At 35.2% G+C, this 16,674-nt stretch overlaps 1 protein-coding gene across 2 annotated transcripts in view; it reads right to left on the bottom strand.

Moving 5' to 3' along the window:
* Positions 1-11,328, bottom strand: part of LOC149555043 (amino-acid permease BAT1 homolog) — a 36,444-nt gene extending 25,116 nt beyond the window's left edge. The window contains exons 1-2 of one of the 2 annotated variants that reach the window (XM_089829067.1): positions 10,662-11,328; positions 9,102-9,284 (exon numbers count right to left, since the gene is read on the bottom strand). In XM_089829067.1, the coding sequence (XP_089685193.1) occupies positions 9,102-9,284; positions 10,662-10,787 (309 nt within the window). In that variant the 5' untranslated portion in view covers positions 10,788-11,328. The remainder of the gene's footprint in view (positions 1-9,101; positions 9,285-10,661) is intronic. The other variant, XM_089829068.1, reaches the window with a different exon arrangement.
* Between the last annotated feature and the right edge of the window lie 5,346 nt (positions 11,329-16,674).

The following is a 16,674-nucleotide window of genomic DNA, read 5'->3' on the forward strand; positions in this document are numbered from 1 at the left end:
ATCTGATTCTTCATGGCAAATGCAACATCCCAAGTTTTTCAGATACACTTTGTCCTTCCTGAGATATTCCAGGAATGTTTTTAAATGGTAAACCTAACTAGAAACTACAGATAACCAGAGTGGTAGAAAGTTCAATAAAGGTTAAGTCTATTGAAATTGGTAATTAATTTGATTCATTCACTGCTAAAAAGAAAGTTTGGGAGAAGAGACCTCAAATGGCTCTAAACTCTTATTTAAACTTACAGTCTACAAAATCTAGCCCAGGACATAGGCTTGAATTTGGCATCGAAATGACAGAAAAGATTAAGAAATCTTCTAACTGGATAGCAGTTCAAGTTAAAGATTGTCATATTTCCAGCAATTGTAGCATGGATAATCCTTCGCAAATCATTTCTGTCCTGGACTTAGTAATGGACAAGGTTCATCATCAGAATTCTAATAAGAATAATAACAAGAATATAAATGATAAAAACCTAGTAAAGGCTTGATGCAAAACCATCTTGGGTCTAAGGGCAATCTTGCATTACCCAAAAATATTTTTGTTTTTGTTTTTTTCAATAAGGGTTATTTCAACACAGAGTTACTATTTGTGAAGACTTAATATTTTTAGTAAGTTGGCCATACGAGCTCAAAATATTATGATTCACAAGTGGAGCTTCATCTTAGATATATCAGTCTACCAATTGAGCCTCATTGCCATGCCATCTAAATTGGTGAAGTTATTGAGGATTTTTGGTACAAAAAACTTTGAGCTCAACTTTAAAGGCCTTAAAGTCTCTGAAACGAGGTGAACAGTGGTTATCGTAGTCAATTCAATTTACAATTAAAAAGTTACGGCCTTCAGAAGTTGGGCTACTTGAAATCATAATTCGTAATTGTTTTCAGCTGACTCTAATGTAATAAATGTGAAATATAAAATAATTTAGGGTTGGTTGGCCTTAAGGGTTAGGACCTATGTTCCCCCAAGTTTCCGGGACGGGGACTGCAAGGGGCAACGAGACGAGTTTCCGAGACGGCAATTTTTTTTGCTGATTTTGGGGACGGCGGGGGATGGCAAATGGGGACGGCAAAAGTGACACTTTTGTTTATTTTCTTAATTTTTTATGTTCAAAAATTGGGGACAGATGCAACTCCCCAATGAAGTCCCCGGGACGGGGACGTTCTTGTCCCCGGAAAGCTGGCTTTTTTGGGAGGATGCATCCCCAGGGAACATAGGTTAGGACTAAATTTCAAGAACCTTCGAAAGCGGTGGAAAATCGCCTATACAAGGAAGGCCCATAGGGTGGTCTAGGGCAATTTTGGTCAGTAATTCGTGGTTCTGGCTTACACAATATTGTAAGGGAAAACACCCATGTGGCTTCGCATGTTGTCTTTCTGAAATCTATAATTCCATACTTTTGGAGATAATAAGAAGCCCATTTTCAGTTCTTGCAAATTGTTGTTGTTTTTCTATTTCTGTAGTGTTTGTGGAATTAAGGGAGCACCCTTCATCAAGGCTAAACCAAGTTTTAGCTTTGGCATGAGCATATTTGACAAACATAAGGATTTCTCTATGAATGACTCCTATCCTAACCCTTTTGTGGTTGGCATGCCCAAGGATCAGCTTGGACGAGAGATTATTGTCCAGCGATTAACCTTCGACATGAGCAATCAGGAAAAATTTATGATGATAGGCAACCATACCACTAACAAAGAGGAAAATACTAGAGATGGAAATTCGTGCTTGCACAAAGCTCTTAATACTCTGCCAAAGGAGGATACCTCTGCTGAGACAAATTGAGTTGAGCCTAACTCCCCAAAACATCTTGATGATCTAATTCCAAGAATGATTAAAGATGTATTTAAGGAAAGTCGTATCAATCACCAATCGAACCCCATCTGATATTTTGGCACCTAGAGGTTTGCTAAAAGACCAATCTGAAAAGAATTTGAAAGAAGAAAATGGATCTGATATAAAGGAGGGTTTGACAGTTGATAATGAAATAACCCTGCTACTCTAAATATGGTTAAGTTCCAGCCCTAAGATGACCAGAAGTTGGAAGCAGGCAGAACTGAGCCTAGAATGACAGAAGAGGAAGTTTCTACAAATGATTTTAGCAATGAAGATGCTATAGTCAAGATTGGGAAAACACCCAACATGGAACTCAGAGCCCTGTTTTCATATATTAGCCCAGGGACCCCTCAAGCTAACAATGAGTCCAGAATCCTCGTTGAGGAAGGGTCTAACCCTCCCAGATAAGGGCTGGATTATAGTTAAAAAGAATAAAAGAAAAATTAGGAGGAAAGATGAAGCCTTGAAAAGTCCTAAAAGATAAGAAAAAAAGGTTGAATTCCTCTATGCTTTGAGAAGTATAGGAATTCTAATAGTGATTCTCAACCATTTGGTAAACAATGATTAACTGCACAAGTTGGAATATTAGGAGGTTAGAATGCCCTGAAATAAAGTACATTGTTAAAAGATTCTTAACCAAATCCACAACAAGGATGTAGTATTCCTGTAAGAGGTGAAAATTGGCAGTTTTACCCTAGAAACTAAACTGAGGTTTATTTGGAAGGACACCACACAATCCTGCACTGCTCATAATTAAGGCAGATGGGGAGTTCTCATTCAGCTCTCATATGGTTGGTCCCCCTTTGTTACTGAGAGTGGAGTCTCACCTAGTAACAGAGCAATGTGGGTTATTTTAGAGAGAGATGATAGCAAAGTTTGATATGTGAGCTAATTAAGCTCCCAAGAATCGTTTCACGAGAATTGATCTATTGACATGGATGTGTGGGCTTCAAAACATCCCTTGGAGAGGATGTAACATTAACATGGTGGAAAATCAGGAAGACAAGTCAGGAGGAAGTGTGAGATGGAGTGGAAAGGCAATTACAAATTCTTCTGGTCTAAACTGAAGAATAAGCTCAATCTTTTAGGATAAACATTTTGATTTATAGTTTTATTGTAGTTCTTTTGCCTAAAATCAGGAAACAAACAACTTATTCTTTATCTCTGTTTGTTTCAAATCCAGCAGATAAAAGTTCTATATTCTCTGGTGTCGATCAGACCCTGTGTGGTCACTTAATAGCTTGGTAAGATAGAATAGTGAGCTGTCCCATATAGTTATAGTCGATCTTTGATTCCCTTTTTGTTTGCCAATATTTAATACAAAAACTTATTGAGATTTGGATGATATGGAAGTTATGGAAGGTACATAGTTGGTATCTTAAAGCATATGTGACAGAGTCTTAATTTACTTCTTACTCAATATGTATTATGTGGTTCAAATTATGTATGTGGAGTGTTATTTCATTGAATCATTGTTCATAGTCATACTAAGTTACTAGTTAAATTTCCTAATTCATTGTTTGCAATGAATTACTAAATTGAGTATAATAACAAAGTTTTTCATACCAATAAGAAAGACTTGTAATTGTAACTGTTCAATTGAATTTGAATAGTTGATTACTTTACATGATCGGATTAGAATGAAATATCATTGCACTTAATCATGAAACGGTGCTTCATTGATACCAAGGAGGACCTTTTCCCACTTCCATTAGCATAGAATTCGAATGTGTGGTGGAAAGCATATGTTTACATTATCCTCAAAAACTAAGATCTTAACATGATCTGTCCCCGCACTTGATTTACCTGCAGATTTAAACAAATTACGGCTAATCAACAAAAAAACTCAGAAATAGAAGGCCTTACTTGCATGTCTTTGGTCAGAGTGCTGCAGTCCTCACCCAGGATACTCAAGAACGATTCTAAGGAATCTATGGTCCTAACCCTCCAATAGTTAGAACGGAGTTAACACCATTGTTGCTAGCTTAAGTACACTAGGGTCTTAGAATTAAATGCTTAGACATGTTTGCATTTGAATGTTTGTGATTATAAAATGGAATTATAGTTACACTATGGGATTTATGCTGTTGCTTTTTCATCATGCTTGCACCAAATATGTTTATGAGGTTTTCTTGTCTGTGAATCTGCAAATGATATCCGCATGATATATAATAGCATGCAGTTATGCTAATTTAATAAAGCTAAAGAAGTAAATCGGTTGATGAAATTGAAGATTTTGATACCAATAATATTATTGGTGCAGCTGATCCCATTGGACTTAGCTCTGTTTGTGAGTCAACTAATGCCAATGAAGAAGAATAAGAATATCCATAAATTCTTGATCCATTAGTTGAACTTGAAACAATAATACTTGAACTTCATGTTATGATTTATCACTTCACATTTTTATCTTTTGAATATTTAATGCTGAAGTATATGATGCTGTGATGGCAATTGGTATGATCATGATTCGTGATGCTATGATTACAAGTTTATGGTGTTTTTGTTGTTTAAATTTTTCTATGATACTATGTGACATTCTAATCTTAACTCATGCTTCTAGGCTTCGTAGTTTGTGTGTGTGTTACATGTTTTTACACTAACTAACCCAAGCCCCTTTCTAAGATTTTGCAGTATCAGAAAACTGGTCCTTTGAACCCAAACCTGCATTGTAGAATAAAGCTCAAGAAGTAAATTGATTGATTTAATGTATATTTTATGGGTCTATTTCTTTTCAAACACATGTATTGTATGGTTGATATATTTTGTGAATGCACATAAAGCACATGGTGAGTTGAATGTTAGTTACATGATGATTATTCTTTTAATTTATCTTGTATATGTGCCATTTTTTAGGATAATTGCGGTTTATTTAATGATCAAGAGATTATCTATATTTTATAGTATATACTTGTAGATGTGATTCTTTTTTAACACATGTATTGTATGGTTAGTATTTTGTGAATGCACTTAAGATATGTCATGTCCTCTTTCCAGAGGTAAAGAATTAATAAGTTGGGTCCAGTTTAGAAAGTATTCTTAAATACGTTGGACTGAAATTTTTATCCTATTGTCCTGCATTTTGACATCAGAAAATGTAGGTAACAGTACGAAATTTTTTCAAACTAGTTTCACATCTCTCTAAGTTGAATTTGTTATTCAATTGCTTATTATTGATCGATCAATCAACTCCAATTCATGTATCAAATTCTTTTACCGAAGGCTTTCATCAAGACTTTTTCATTTTTTTGTCTGTCAAGCCTATGCTTGATTTTTGAGGCCTTCATCATCCCTTTCTTTGCTTTTGAGTGTGCGTTTGTTGGTTTTTAGTCCTTTGGTCTTGCTCAAGTCATGGCTTTCGGTTTCCCCTTCGATTTGATCTAACCTAGAGCGTAATCAGAGTTGTCTGTCAAGAGATATGGTAGCTTTAGTGCCCAAAAAGTGGACTTTTTTGATGTTATGTTTTTAAGTTACTTTATCATTTAAATTTTCACTTAAAGTAACTATAATGCACTTTATGTTATATTTTTAAGTTGAGTTTATTTTTTATTTTTCACTTAAGTGACTATATTAACTATATAGTTCAATTTAATTTTTAGCATTTAAATCAAATGCTCTAGTAAATATTACTTTTTCAATGATATTTACATGTTATATTATTAATGTGATATGTAAATATAATTTATGTCCCACTTAAGTAATATTTTAATGAATTTAAATTGACATGTGTTTATTAAATCACTTAAAATCATCAAAAGTGGACATTTTATGTCATTAAATGTAAAATCCATCAAAAGTGGACCTTTTACATGCCATTGCATATAATTTTCAACTTAGAAACATAAGTCCATCAAAAGTGGACCTTTTTGGTGTCATTGCACCAAAAAGGTGAGTTTTATGACTTAAAATGTGCTATTGCATCCAAAACATGAGTTTTCACTTAAAATAGGCAACCCATCTCAAAAGGTGTGATTTTCATCAAATCATATTTTAAAATATGTCATGCCTCCCAAAAGGTGTGATTTTCATCATAAGGAGTTTCTAAAACATGCAAACCATCTCAAAAGGTTCGATTTGCATCTTATGCATGTTTTAAAACATGCATTGCCTCCTAAAAGGTCTGATTTGCACTAAAGCTCATGTATTTGCTCCCAAGAAACCCGTTTTTGGAAGAACATGTGCAAAGAGCCTCCAAGAACCCGATTTTGAAGATTGTGAGAGATTTACTTCATGATTTTTCACAAAATCTTCTCAACTAGGGTCATCTTTTGCTTAGCCATGGGTTTTCAAGCAATGGAAATCAATTTATCTTGCTAAAAAATGTTTTTCCAAACTCCCTCCAAGGGCACGTTTTTGGAAAAAAATTCAAAATGCATCATTTTTAGCTCACGTTTTTGCTCCAAGAGGAATCGTTTTGGTTTTTTTTTGGTGTTTGCATCTTGGTAAATGTTTTGGCTTTTGGAAGCCAAAACGTTTTGATCTCACATCTTGACAAAAACATTTTTGCCAAAAAACGTCCCATAGCATGTGCATATCAAAAACGTTAATTTTAGAGCAAGAATAGAACACGTTTTGGCATCTTCCATTTCAAACACCTTATTTTCTGCCTTCTCCATTTCGATTTGCAAAGTTTGAAAGATTCAAAGTGTTTTTTGAAGAAGTTTTCAACATTGGAGCATTTCCCTCCATCATTTTTGGCACTTAATCTTCATGTAAGTGGACTTATTCTTTCTTGTTATTTAATTTGTGCTTATCTTGTTGATTGTATGCACATTATTGCTTGATGATTGCCACTTGTTGAAATTGATGTCATGGAAAGTGCACTTTTCCTTTTAAAATGAAAAAATTGTTCATTTTCATGTTTTTGGTTTTTCTCCAATCTCCAAATTCGAAATTGTATGTTAAAGTGCTTTGCATATTGACATGTTTGAGTCATTTACCAAAGGTACATCTTTCTTTTAAAGTTTTTGTATTTTGTGTGCTTGCTTTCCAGTTTTCTCCACTTTGGAGAAGTTACAAGTTTCTTTCCCAAAAACTTGAACTTGTTCTTGTTTCATTTCATGTGAAAACATCATCACATTCCACTTCTATCTTCCATGTCGCAACACTTCACATCTCATCTGACAAATGCAATTACATGTTTTCCATCTCAATCACCATCCGCACATGCATGTAATCTCATTTTTCACTTCCATTTTCACTCATCTCACTTTCTGCATCCACTCGCATGACACGATTACATGAAAAAATTTTATGTGTAATTGCATCTCCAAAACCCGTTTTTGAATTAAACTCACTTTTTAAAAAGTCAAAAAAAGTCATTTTCACTTCCATGTACTTTGACTTCACCTTTTCACCAAAGATGACTATAAAGTTCATTTCCCCTCTTCCATTTTTCATTTCCATCTCTCTATATGCATTCACACCTCCATGATTTTCCACTTTTCGTGTCATTCCACATTCCACATCCCATCCATTATTCGCACTTGCATGTAAAGCTCATCCTCCATCCACATTCGCATCTCCTCTCACTTTCCCCATCCCTTATCACATGTTGCACATACATGTAATCCATTTTCCATGCAATAACGTCTTGAAAACCTAAGTCACGTTTTTAGAATCAACAATCTTCATTTGCACGCATTACCATGCGTCAAGGACTTTACTTCAAAAAAAAAGAGTTAAAGGCGCTGATGGAAAGTTATTCCAAGTTTACATCCCGACATCGTCAAGAAGGTTTTCAAAGTGTTAGAGAATCCAGAATGTGCCAATCTACAAAGAAGAATTCACGACAACTTGAACGAGAAAAGCTTGATCACATCAAGATTTTAAATGGCAATGGGCAGTTCAGCAAAGAGAGTCAGAGGTTATCAAAAGAGCAAGACCATGGTTATCAAGGTGAATGCAGTGGCAAAAAATACAAGAACTTCCGATTCCATGATCATCCGAGATAGCATCGCCAAGTACAAGGCCTTTCATGACAATCCCTAAGATTGTTTCAATTCTTTTTCATCTTTCTTCTTCTTCTTCTTTCATGTTTGTAATTCAAAAGGATGTATTGCATGAAAGAATGTAATTACATGTAATGCAAGTTGCACATGCAGTTGCACATAACCCAATAATTTATCTTTTAGTTAGACTGGGTCAAAGTTGGTGGAGTTGCTCCAACTTTTTCCTCCATATTTTTGTCAACTCCTATGCCTATATAAAGGAGTGTCCTCTCATTGTAAAAATCATCTTTTATTGTATGCAAGAGAGCTCTGGAGAAATTGTGCCAGCAAAACTTTGTGTAACACTATTTTCAAAGAAAAGTGAATACAAAGGAGCAATTTAGACTTAACTTTGATTAAGCTAGATTGTTATTTGTGTGAATTAGAAGCTTCGTCTGTAATTCACATACGTTATCTTTGATTCATGTTATCTTGCGTTCTTGGTAATTAAATATAAAAGAGTTAAGAAGCCATTGGAGTTAAAACTTTGACTAGGAGCAATTGTGGAAATATATAGCTAGAATTTTTGTCTATAGCTTATACTTCTCTCTTAATTCGCAAAATAGTTAAGTTATTTTTACTTTTAGGAGTATTTGTACCCTAATTGTAAAGCTTTTCCATATAGAAGTACAACCAGGCTTAGAGCCAAATTGGTACACTTTTAGCTAGCCTTTGAGTTAGTCTTAATTTATTGGTATCACCATTTCCAGCTTTAGATAGAAGTGTAGTTAGAGATTCACTCTGCCCATTACTCGCTCCACGAGGAAGTGGATTCTTTCTTGAAAGTTAAGAAGAAAGAATATTGGTAACACTTTTTTTACAAAATCTCTTGACTTCTTGCTTACCATGAGTTGATCCAAGGAATGGTGAGAAGGGGGAGCCTTCCCTTTAAGGTAGGAGAGAATCTGTCTCACACATTGTGCCTGGTCATCCTATTTTGCGACTAGAATTTTACTCAAAACTGTCAGTTGCAAAATATCCACCCAACATATCCTAAAGCCCATTTTGGAAACATTTAAAAAGTTGGGAAAAATTTGGGAAAACAAAATTTAAAAGTTATTCTGGCTGGATAAACTCTGGCAATTAACTTGATGAACTGTTCTGGCTAGCATGTCCTCACAAGTTGGGCTGTACTAGCCAAGTTGAAAAACTACTCCTCATCCACTGGTATATGAAATTTTATTTAAGATTCCATATGGATGAAACTCACAGCCACTTATTTGTTGATAGAGGAACTTAAAAAACATTAAATAATCAAAAAGAAGTGAACATCTACTTACAGGAAATGAAGAACAAATTTCTGCCATGGCGACTGCAACAAATGCCGTAAAAAAAGAAACAATAACCCATCCCCAAACAAGAGTTGCAGGCCCAGCGTACAACAAACTCGACCCATAGAGTGGCGTTATCCCTGTGAAGAGTGTCATGGTTGAAAATGAAATTGCCAAGGTTTTGAACAATGTCTGCTCACTCAACAAGAATGAAAATTAAATCAGTCCCAAGATAAAATGTTTCTCTTTTCTTAACATGCCATGTAGAAATTATACAAGTATTTTTCAATAAACATAAGCATCATAATTAACATGAAACAATTGAATAAAGACCATATAGAGAAGTCGTTTGCATTCAAACAGCTGCCAGTATGAGAGCAAAGCGGAAAACCAAAGAGTAGAAACATGGCGCGCACACACACACACACATATATACAACTTTTATAACAGCATCCACAAGACCAAAACAGTCTGTGGGACAGAATCCCTGATTAAGTGAGAAATTACTGAAAGAAAGGAGGCTGAGTTTAATTTTCAATCTCCACTCTGCTTCTACTATTTTCTGAAGGTTGATCCTCCTACCATTATTTTGATCAAAAGTCCCTCAATTTCCCATCCGCATACTTCAATGAGAGAAGGCCTTCTACTATTTTCTGAAGGTTGATCCTCCTAGCATTATTTTGATTAAAAGTCCCTCAATTTCCCATCCGCATACTTCAATGAGAGAAGGCATTGCAACATTAAAACTTTAGATCTTGAAAGACTTACAATTTTCAAACATTCCAGGTGCTCCTTAACCAACAAAGGAGAACGAAAGTTTTACAGTCATGGAAACAATTCCACGAGATCGATAAACTTTAGGCCTCCCAGCGCCATAGAATTGGACATGAAAAAAAAAGACAAATAGCAACCCGTTTTTCTCCAGAACTCCGTCCATATACTCGACGCTTCCATTCGTAAGGTCTCTTTCTTTTTTAATATTGTAACAATGGGAGTTTTGAACTTAAGACCTCCCAGTAAGGTCTCTTTGATTAAGATCTTTTAAGACAGTTACGCCACAAGGCTAATGTAAGGAATAAACTCAAGTGAGCCCCTCAACAGCGAGAGGGTTCAAGGAATCTCAATACAAGACGAAAACAAAGTTCAGGACTTTATTGCACATAGAATTCAGATCAAAGAGTGCTCAAAAGACCTCAATACAAGACGAAAACAAAGTTTAGAACTTCTTTGCCCGAAGATTTCAGATGAAAGCGAGAAAAGAAGACACGCTATTTTTTTCTGAATTATGAATTCCAAGCTCCCAACAAATAATATTCCCCTTCACGAATTCGCTTTGTTCGAGGTTCTTTAAACCAAATTATGCTGGTTAGGTATAATAAACATGAAGATTTTTTACTCTCAGAACCAATTCCAAGACGCACATTTTTCATGCATATCCGACTGAGGGAAGAGAAATAAACATAACTGAACCGCTCAATGGTAAGTGGGATTTGAAAGGTAGAGAGAAGATTCGTTTCTTAAACTTCACAAAAAACACAAAATTCATATGAAAAGGGGGCAAAAACACACCATTTCTCTTCGGAGCTCCTGCTTGTAGCCGAGCTCGTTGAGACGCCTCTCGCCGGAATCCAGACCATCTGCAGGCTCCTGAATCTCGGCTTCGGAGGCCGAGGCAACTCTACCGTTGGAATCCATAATTTTGGCTTCATTGGATGATGCGAGAAATGGAGCATAAATATCATTGCGATCTGGAGATGAATTCGGCGCCGACTTGGGGTCTGCCAGATTGACCGACGCTAAAAGTCCACCAATTGACCCGGGCTCGAGCCACTCCCTGTCTGAATTTTACAAGGAATGGGTTGTAGAATAGAGCGATTGCAGTGTGAAATGAAGAAATCGGATATTTAAAATATCATGCAGAAAAATTTTCAAAGTTGAGTAGCGTTGGAGTTCTAAATGTATTAAGTGTTTGAGGGATTTTTGAGTTTCTGCAGCCATTTTTTTAATGAGATCTGCCGGTATTGGGAATCTTTTACAGGATTGTGGGAAGTGGGGGCTACGAATCTGAGCTGTAAAGTCGAAGAAACAGGAAGTCGTAGCTACAGATCGAACAAATGAATGGTTGGATTGAGAAAGCTGCTCCCGCAAGCCATGAGAATGCTGGAAATTTGTATTGTATTGTATGATGTAAGCTTTATTGTCTGAAAGTAAACAATCACGACTGCGTGTTCAACTGGACGAAATCGTGACGAGTTGCTCACCATTTAAATATTTCTGCTGATCTTCCTCGATATGGTATTTTAGAGAACAATATCCACGTGGATGAATAATAAGGCAATTTTGGAGTGTGATTATGCAATTTTAATTTCATTTCATGGAGATATTTTATTGTTTTACTACGCCAGCTACTTTTAAAAATTGAGTTTTGGAAAAAGGAGGGTTGAAAATCAGGGTAACAAGATAGAGATTTTTTTTATTTCAGTCTAGCAATTATTTTTAAATTAAATACAAATTTTTGAAACATTCAAAATAGGGAGGGTTGAAAGTGAGCAATAATTAAATATTAGGAAAAATGATTAAGTTGTTTTATAAATCTTTTTAGTTGATTTTTGAAAAAACTAATTGTTTGATTATAAAAAATAATAATTCTAATCTAATTAATCTTGAAGTAGTCAACTTCGTCACTACTTTTTGGTGTTACGATGGGGAGGATAGAAGTCAGATGCGAGAGGACTTCTTGGGGGTCAATCCAAATCTAATAAGCAAAGAGGACAACCTAATGCTAACGGAACCGGTATTTATGAAAGAACTAAAAGTGGTTGTGTATAGGATGGAAGGGGATAAGGCTCCTAGCCTCGATGGATTCTGAGCCTTTTTTAATCATAAATTTTGGAGGTTTTGAAATAGGATTTGTTCTTGGTAGTGGAGGAATCACGAGCCAAAGGATTCACCTTGAAAGGTATTAATAATACCTTGGTTGCTTTGATCCCCAAGAGGAGAAACTTGTATACTTTGAAGATTTTCGACCCATCTTGCCTTGCAATACCATCTATAAGATCATTTCAAAGGTGACAACAAATAGGTTAAAAAGGTGTTGGAGAAACTTATTTCCCCAGAGCATAGTGGGTTTACACCAAAAAAGAACATTGTAGATGGAATCATTGTGTCTCGTGAGGCTATTCACATTGTTAAGGTCAACAACTAATGAAGGATGTTAAAATTGGATATCAAGAAAACCTATGATTGGGTGGACAAAAAATTTCTCATTGAGGTGCTTAGGAGGTTGGGGATTGTAGAAGAATGGGTGAGATGGTTTAATAGTATGATTTGTACTTATCATGCTTTTATCCTAGTCAATGTAGCTCTCAAGACTTTTTTGAGACTTCCAGAGCCATTCGACAAGAGGACCTCATAACCCCTTTCATTTTAGTTTTATTGGTTAACGTGTTCAGTAGGACTATTTCTACGAAGAGAGAGCAAGGCTTTAGGAAAGGAATAGAGATTACTAGAGAATTGGAACCCACATCCCATTCTCAATTTGTTGACGATACTTGCTTGTTTGGAGTTGCCTCAATGTAGAAGGCGCAAGTGATGAAACTAGTTTTGGACTAATATAGAATAGCCACTAGGCAAAGCATCAATTGGACAAAAATCAGAAATCTTCTTTGTCAACACTAAGGTGGGATCACAAAGGGCTATTGCTAGGTTTCTCAGAGTCTACATTGGCCAATTTCCAAGTAAATTTCTCGACACTCCTCTATTTATTGGGGTTGGCAAGGTTGATCTCTAGGAGGAATTGATTGATGGATATTTGGAAAAAATGTAAGGGTGGAAAAGTAGGTGGCTTACCTTGGCAAGGTGTATTCTCATGCTTAAATCTACCAAATCTTCCATGCTATACTTTCTCTATGACATGCTTTAAAATTCCTTGCAAGGTCATTAAAATAATTCAACAAAGGATGCATAAATTTCTATGGAATGAAGCTCACGAGCAAGACAAAAGACATTTGATGGCTTGGCACACAATTTGCAAATCAAAAGGAGGAGGTGGAGTCGGTCTAAAGGATTTGAAACTGATTAATGATGCGATGGGGACCAAGCTTATCTAGAAAATGTACAATCTGTAGACACCTAAAAACCTTTAGAAAATAAAGTATTTTTATTTTCTAAAAAATTCTTGATGACATCATCATTTATTAATTTATTTATTTATTTATTTTTATGCCATTAAATCCCTTTATCTTAATTTAAAATATTTAATTAAGGAATCCCTCCCAAAAATGTTTAAATCTTATTTAAACATTATTTCCTTATTTATTAATTATTTAATTAATAAATTGACCAAAAAATCCAAAATAAATAAAAAAGTTATTTTTTGCCCAAAACTTGGCCAATTTTCTTAAGACCACTAACCTCTTCCAAAATCTTCTAATCCTTCTTTAATTTTGAGTAAAGGCTAATCCCATCATTTCCTACCTCTAATCCCAACTCAAAATATTTAATTAAGATTAAATATTAATCCTCATGTTTATTAAAAAAGTTTTAATAAATATCTCCTCAACCCAAACCCTTGAAATAAATAAAATTTTATTTATTTCCTAAAATTCTAATTTTTCCTCATCCTAAGAAGTTCTAGACTCTTCTAGAAAGTCTTCATCCTCATCCTAGGAAGTTCTAGACTATTCTAGAGGGTCTTTATCCTCATCCAAAGTCTAGACTCTTCTAGAAGATGTCTTTAAACCTAATCCTAATCCCCTCCTAACCTTGTCACATTCCCTAAACATAGGTTAAAACTTACTAACCCAAGCCAAAGTTAACAAATAACTCCTCCTTCACCTACCCTCATTAAATGCCATCCACTTGCCTATCCCTAAGCTAATCCTAAACCATCCTAATCCATCCTCTAATCATTTGCACAAGCCTAAGCAAGCTTAAAACCTTCCTAATCAAGTCCAAGTCGAAATTGCTCTCATCTCCCTCAAAATATCTCAACCATAAAACTTTATGAAGCCCACTAGGCCATAAATGACTCTTCCAAGCCCTTTTATTGCTCTTACAAGTCATTATGAGGGTCTTTATGAAGATTTTATCCCTTGAGCCTCCTTTGTTGACTCATCCTTCCCCTTTCCTCCATCCTCTCACCCTGTGACATGCGTCACTCCCTGACTGGTTGTAAGAAAGCACAATCCATGTGCTCTTCTCTCATGCAATATGAGCCCTCCATGAGCTTTTTCCCATCCTTGCATCTTAGCCCTCAATCCCTCAAGCCTCTTGCCTATAAATTGGATCCTTCCCCTATGCAAAACAACACAATCCATGAAGTAAAGTCATAATGCCATTTTAAGAAGCCATTTTACATCAAAATCATACACTTACACCCAAATTCCAACTCCATTTGAAGCCCTTTTTGAAGCATAAGCTTGAGCATACATCCTATCTATTTAGACAAAGCTACTCAACAAGAGAGCTTATCATTAAAGAGAGCCCATTGATGGCTCATATTCTCAATTGAGAGCTCATCTTAGTCTATCTTGAAGTTTATGAATTTTATTTAGTTTGTAGAAGCTTTATTTAAATTTGGTTTCTATTAGCATACTAACATTGCTCATATACATTTTGGCACGCCCGGTGGGACCCCGCATGGGTCATCTTCATTAGCTTTTTTAGTCAAGTTTTGTATGTCATTTGCTAATTTTGGCTAATTTTACTTGTTTTTGTGATTGGTAGGATTGTATAAATTGGTTTTGTAGGTCCACATGAGCATGAAGAAGACAAAGGAACTCATAGTCTATCTCATAGTATTTGCAAAATTTTCAAGCTTATAGGTGGACAAAGCACTTGGAATTCTTCTTCCTCTTCTTGTCTATATTCTTCTTATTCCATCTACTTCTTCTTCTTCTTCTTCTTGTGGGAGATCTTGGCCATTTTTTTTTAAGGAAGCAAAATCATACACACTTCTTTTTAGTGCTTAAAATGAACCCCCAAATCATACTTAAATCCATTAAAAAATTAAAAATTTGCAAAAAATAAAAAATCTTTTAACAAGTGAAACTAAACCAATCCAATCATTTGCATCCTTGCAACATCAAGGTTTTAGATGCATTCATGCAAAGTTAGGAACACTTCATTTTTGGGAATTTAAAAAGAACTTCAAGTTTCCATTTCAAAAGGTTCAAAATCAACACTAAGTGCACACTAAAATCTAAATCAAACTCAAAACATCAATCAAGAATAAAATGAACCTCATTTGCAAATATTTTAAAGTTCTTTTAAAAATCTCATGAAAACTAAGAGTCCTAAATGGTTTCCAAAAATTGTCCTAAAAGCTTTGTTATTTGTTCCAAACAAATGTCTTGTTGCAAAATCTTGAATGTTTCTTAAGTTTTTCATGCATCAAAACAATCTAGGAATATCATTTTTGGGCTTAAAATATGCAAACTAGAACACAAAATCTTGAATGAAGACCAAAGTCCAAAGAGTCATTTTCACTTTTGAGTCCAAAACAATCTTGAATGATCTAAGGTTAAAACAAAGCACTTCAAAGTTCTTAAAACAACACACAAAATCTCAATCTTGAATGCTCAAAGGAAAAAATTTGAATGTTTAATCACTTGTCTTTGAATGCATGTTGCTAAACACACTCTTAAATGCCATGGATTAAAATCAAATTTTTCTTGAATGCATGATTAAAACAACAAATCCAATCTTGAATGTCAATGATCAATTAACCATTGCAATATCAAACACTTCATTTGGAACTTATAAAATTGAACAAGCCAAATCTCTTTTCCACATGCAATTTAGGTAAAGTTTGATTTTTGGACATTTAAGAAACTTTGTTAAGTTAAATACAAATTTGCAAAAATCAATTTGAGTAGTTCTTTGGACTCACCTCTTTTCTAATCACCCATCAATTCAACCATTGGTTGCAATCTCAGCGCCATTTATGGGGATGGGTCTACTTGAAAAAGGTGTTAAATGTTCCACAATCTAACTCACTCACTTGGTCTTTGAACGTTTGCTTTAACTTTATCAAAAATTTTAAATGACCAAAACTCTAGATTAAATCGATCACACTTCAAGTTTGGGCACTAAAATTGAACAACTATTGACGTGGAGGGCCTCCGGGTGTGCGCTTGACAAATCGAGTCTCACATATATTTGCTTTGGGCTTAAAACAAAATCACACCAACTCTTGAATGCTTTAAAGAAAATTAATCGATACTTGACGTGGAGGGCCTCCGAGCACACGAGTTTTCTTTTGTTGACCCTAACTCTTCTTCTTGTTTGCATTCTTTGATCGATTTACTTTTGTTGGTGCTTCAAGTTGGAATTGAACATTGTCTCTTAAACATGAGTGCTTGCAAAGTCTAGATTAGCACACATAAGAGTCAGTTGGTAAAAGAACAAGCGTGTTTTTTTTTAGCCCAAGGTCATTCAAGTCTTCTCTCCCCTTATAGTCTTTCGAGGCCATCTTGGGTGCATAAGATTAGGATCCAAAACCTTGTTTCTTTTTAGGAGGCCTGCTTGGGGATTTCATCACCCCTTGGACGACCTCAACTCCAACGTTCTAGCGGAGTAT

This window comes from Cupressus sempervirens, chromosome 5, assembly GCF_028749045.1.
Source record: "Cupressus sempervirens isolate cs-2001-9-10 chromosome 5, ASM2874904v1, whole genome shotgun sequence".
Taxonomy (NCBI): domain Eukaryota; kingdom Viridiplantae; phylum Streptophyta; class Pinopsida; order Cupressales; family Cupressaceae; genus Cupressus; species Cupressus sempervirens.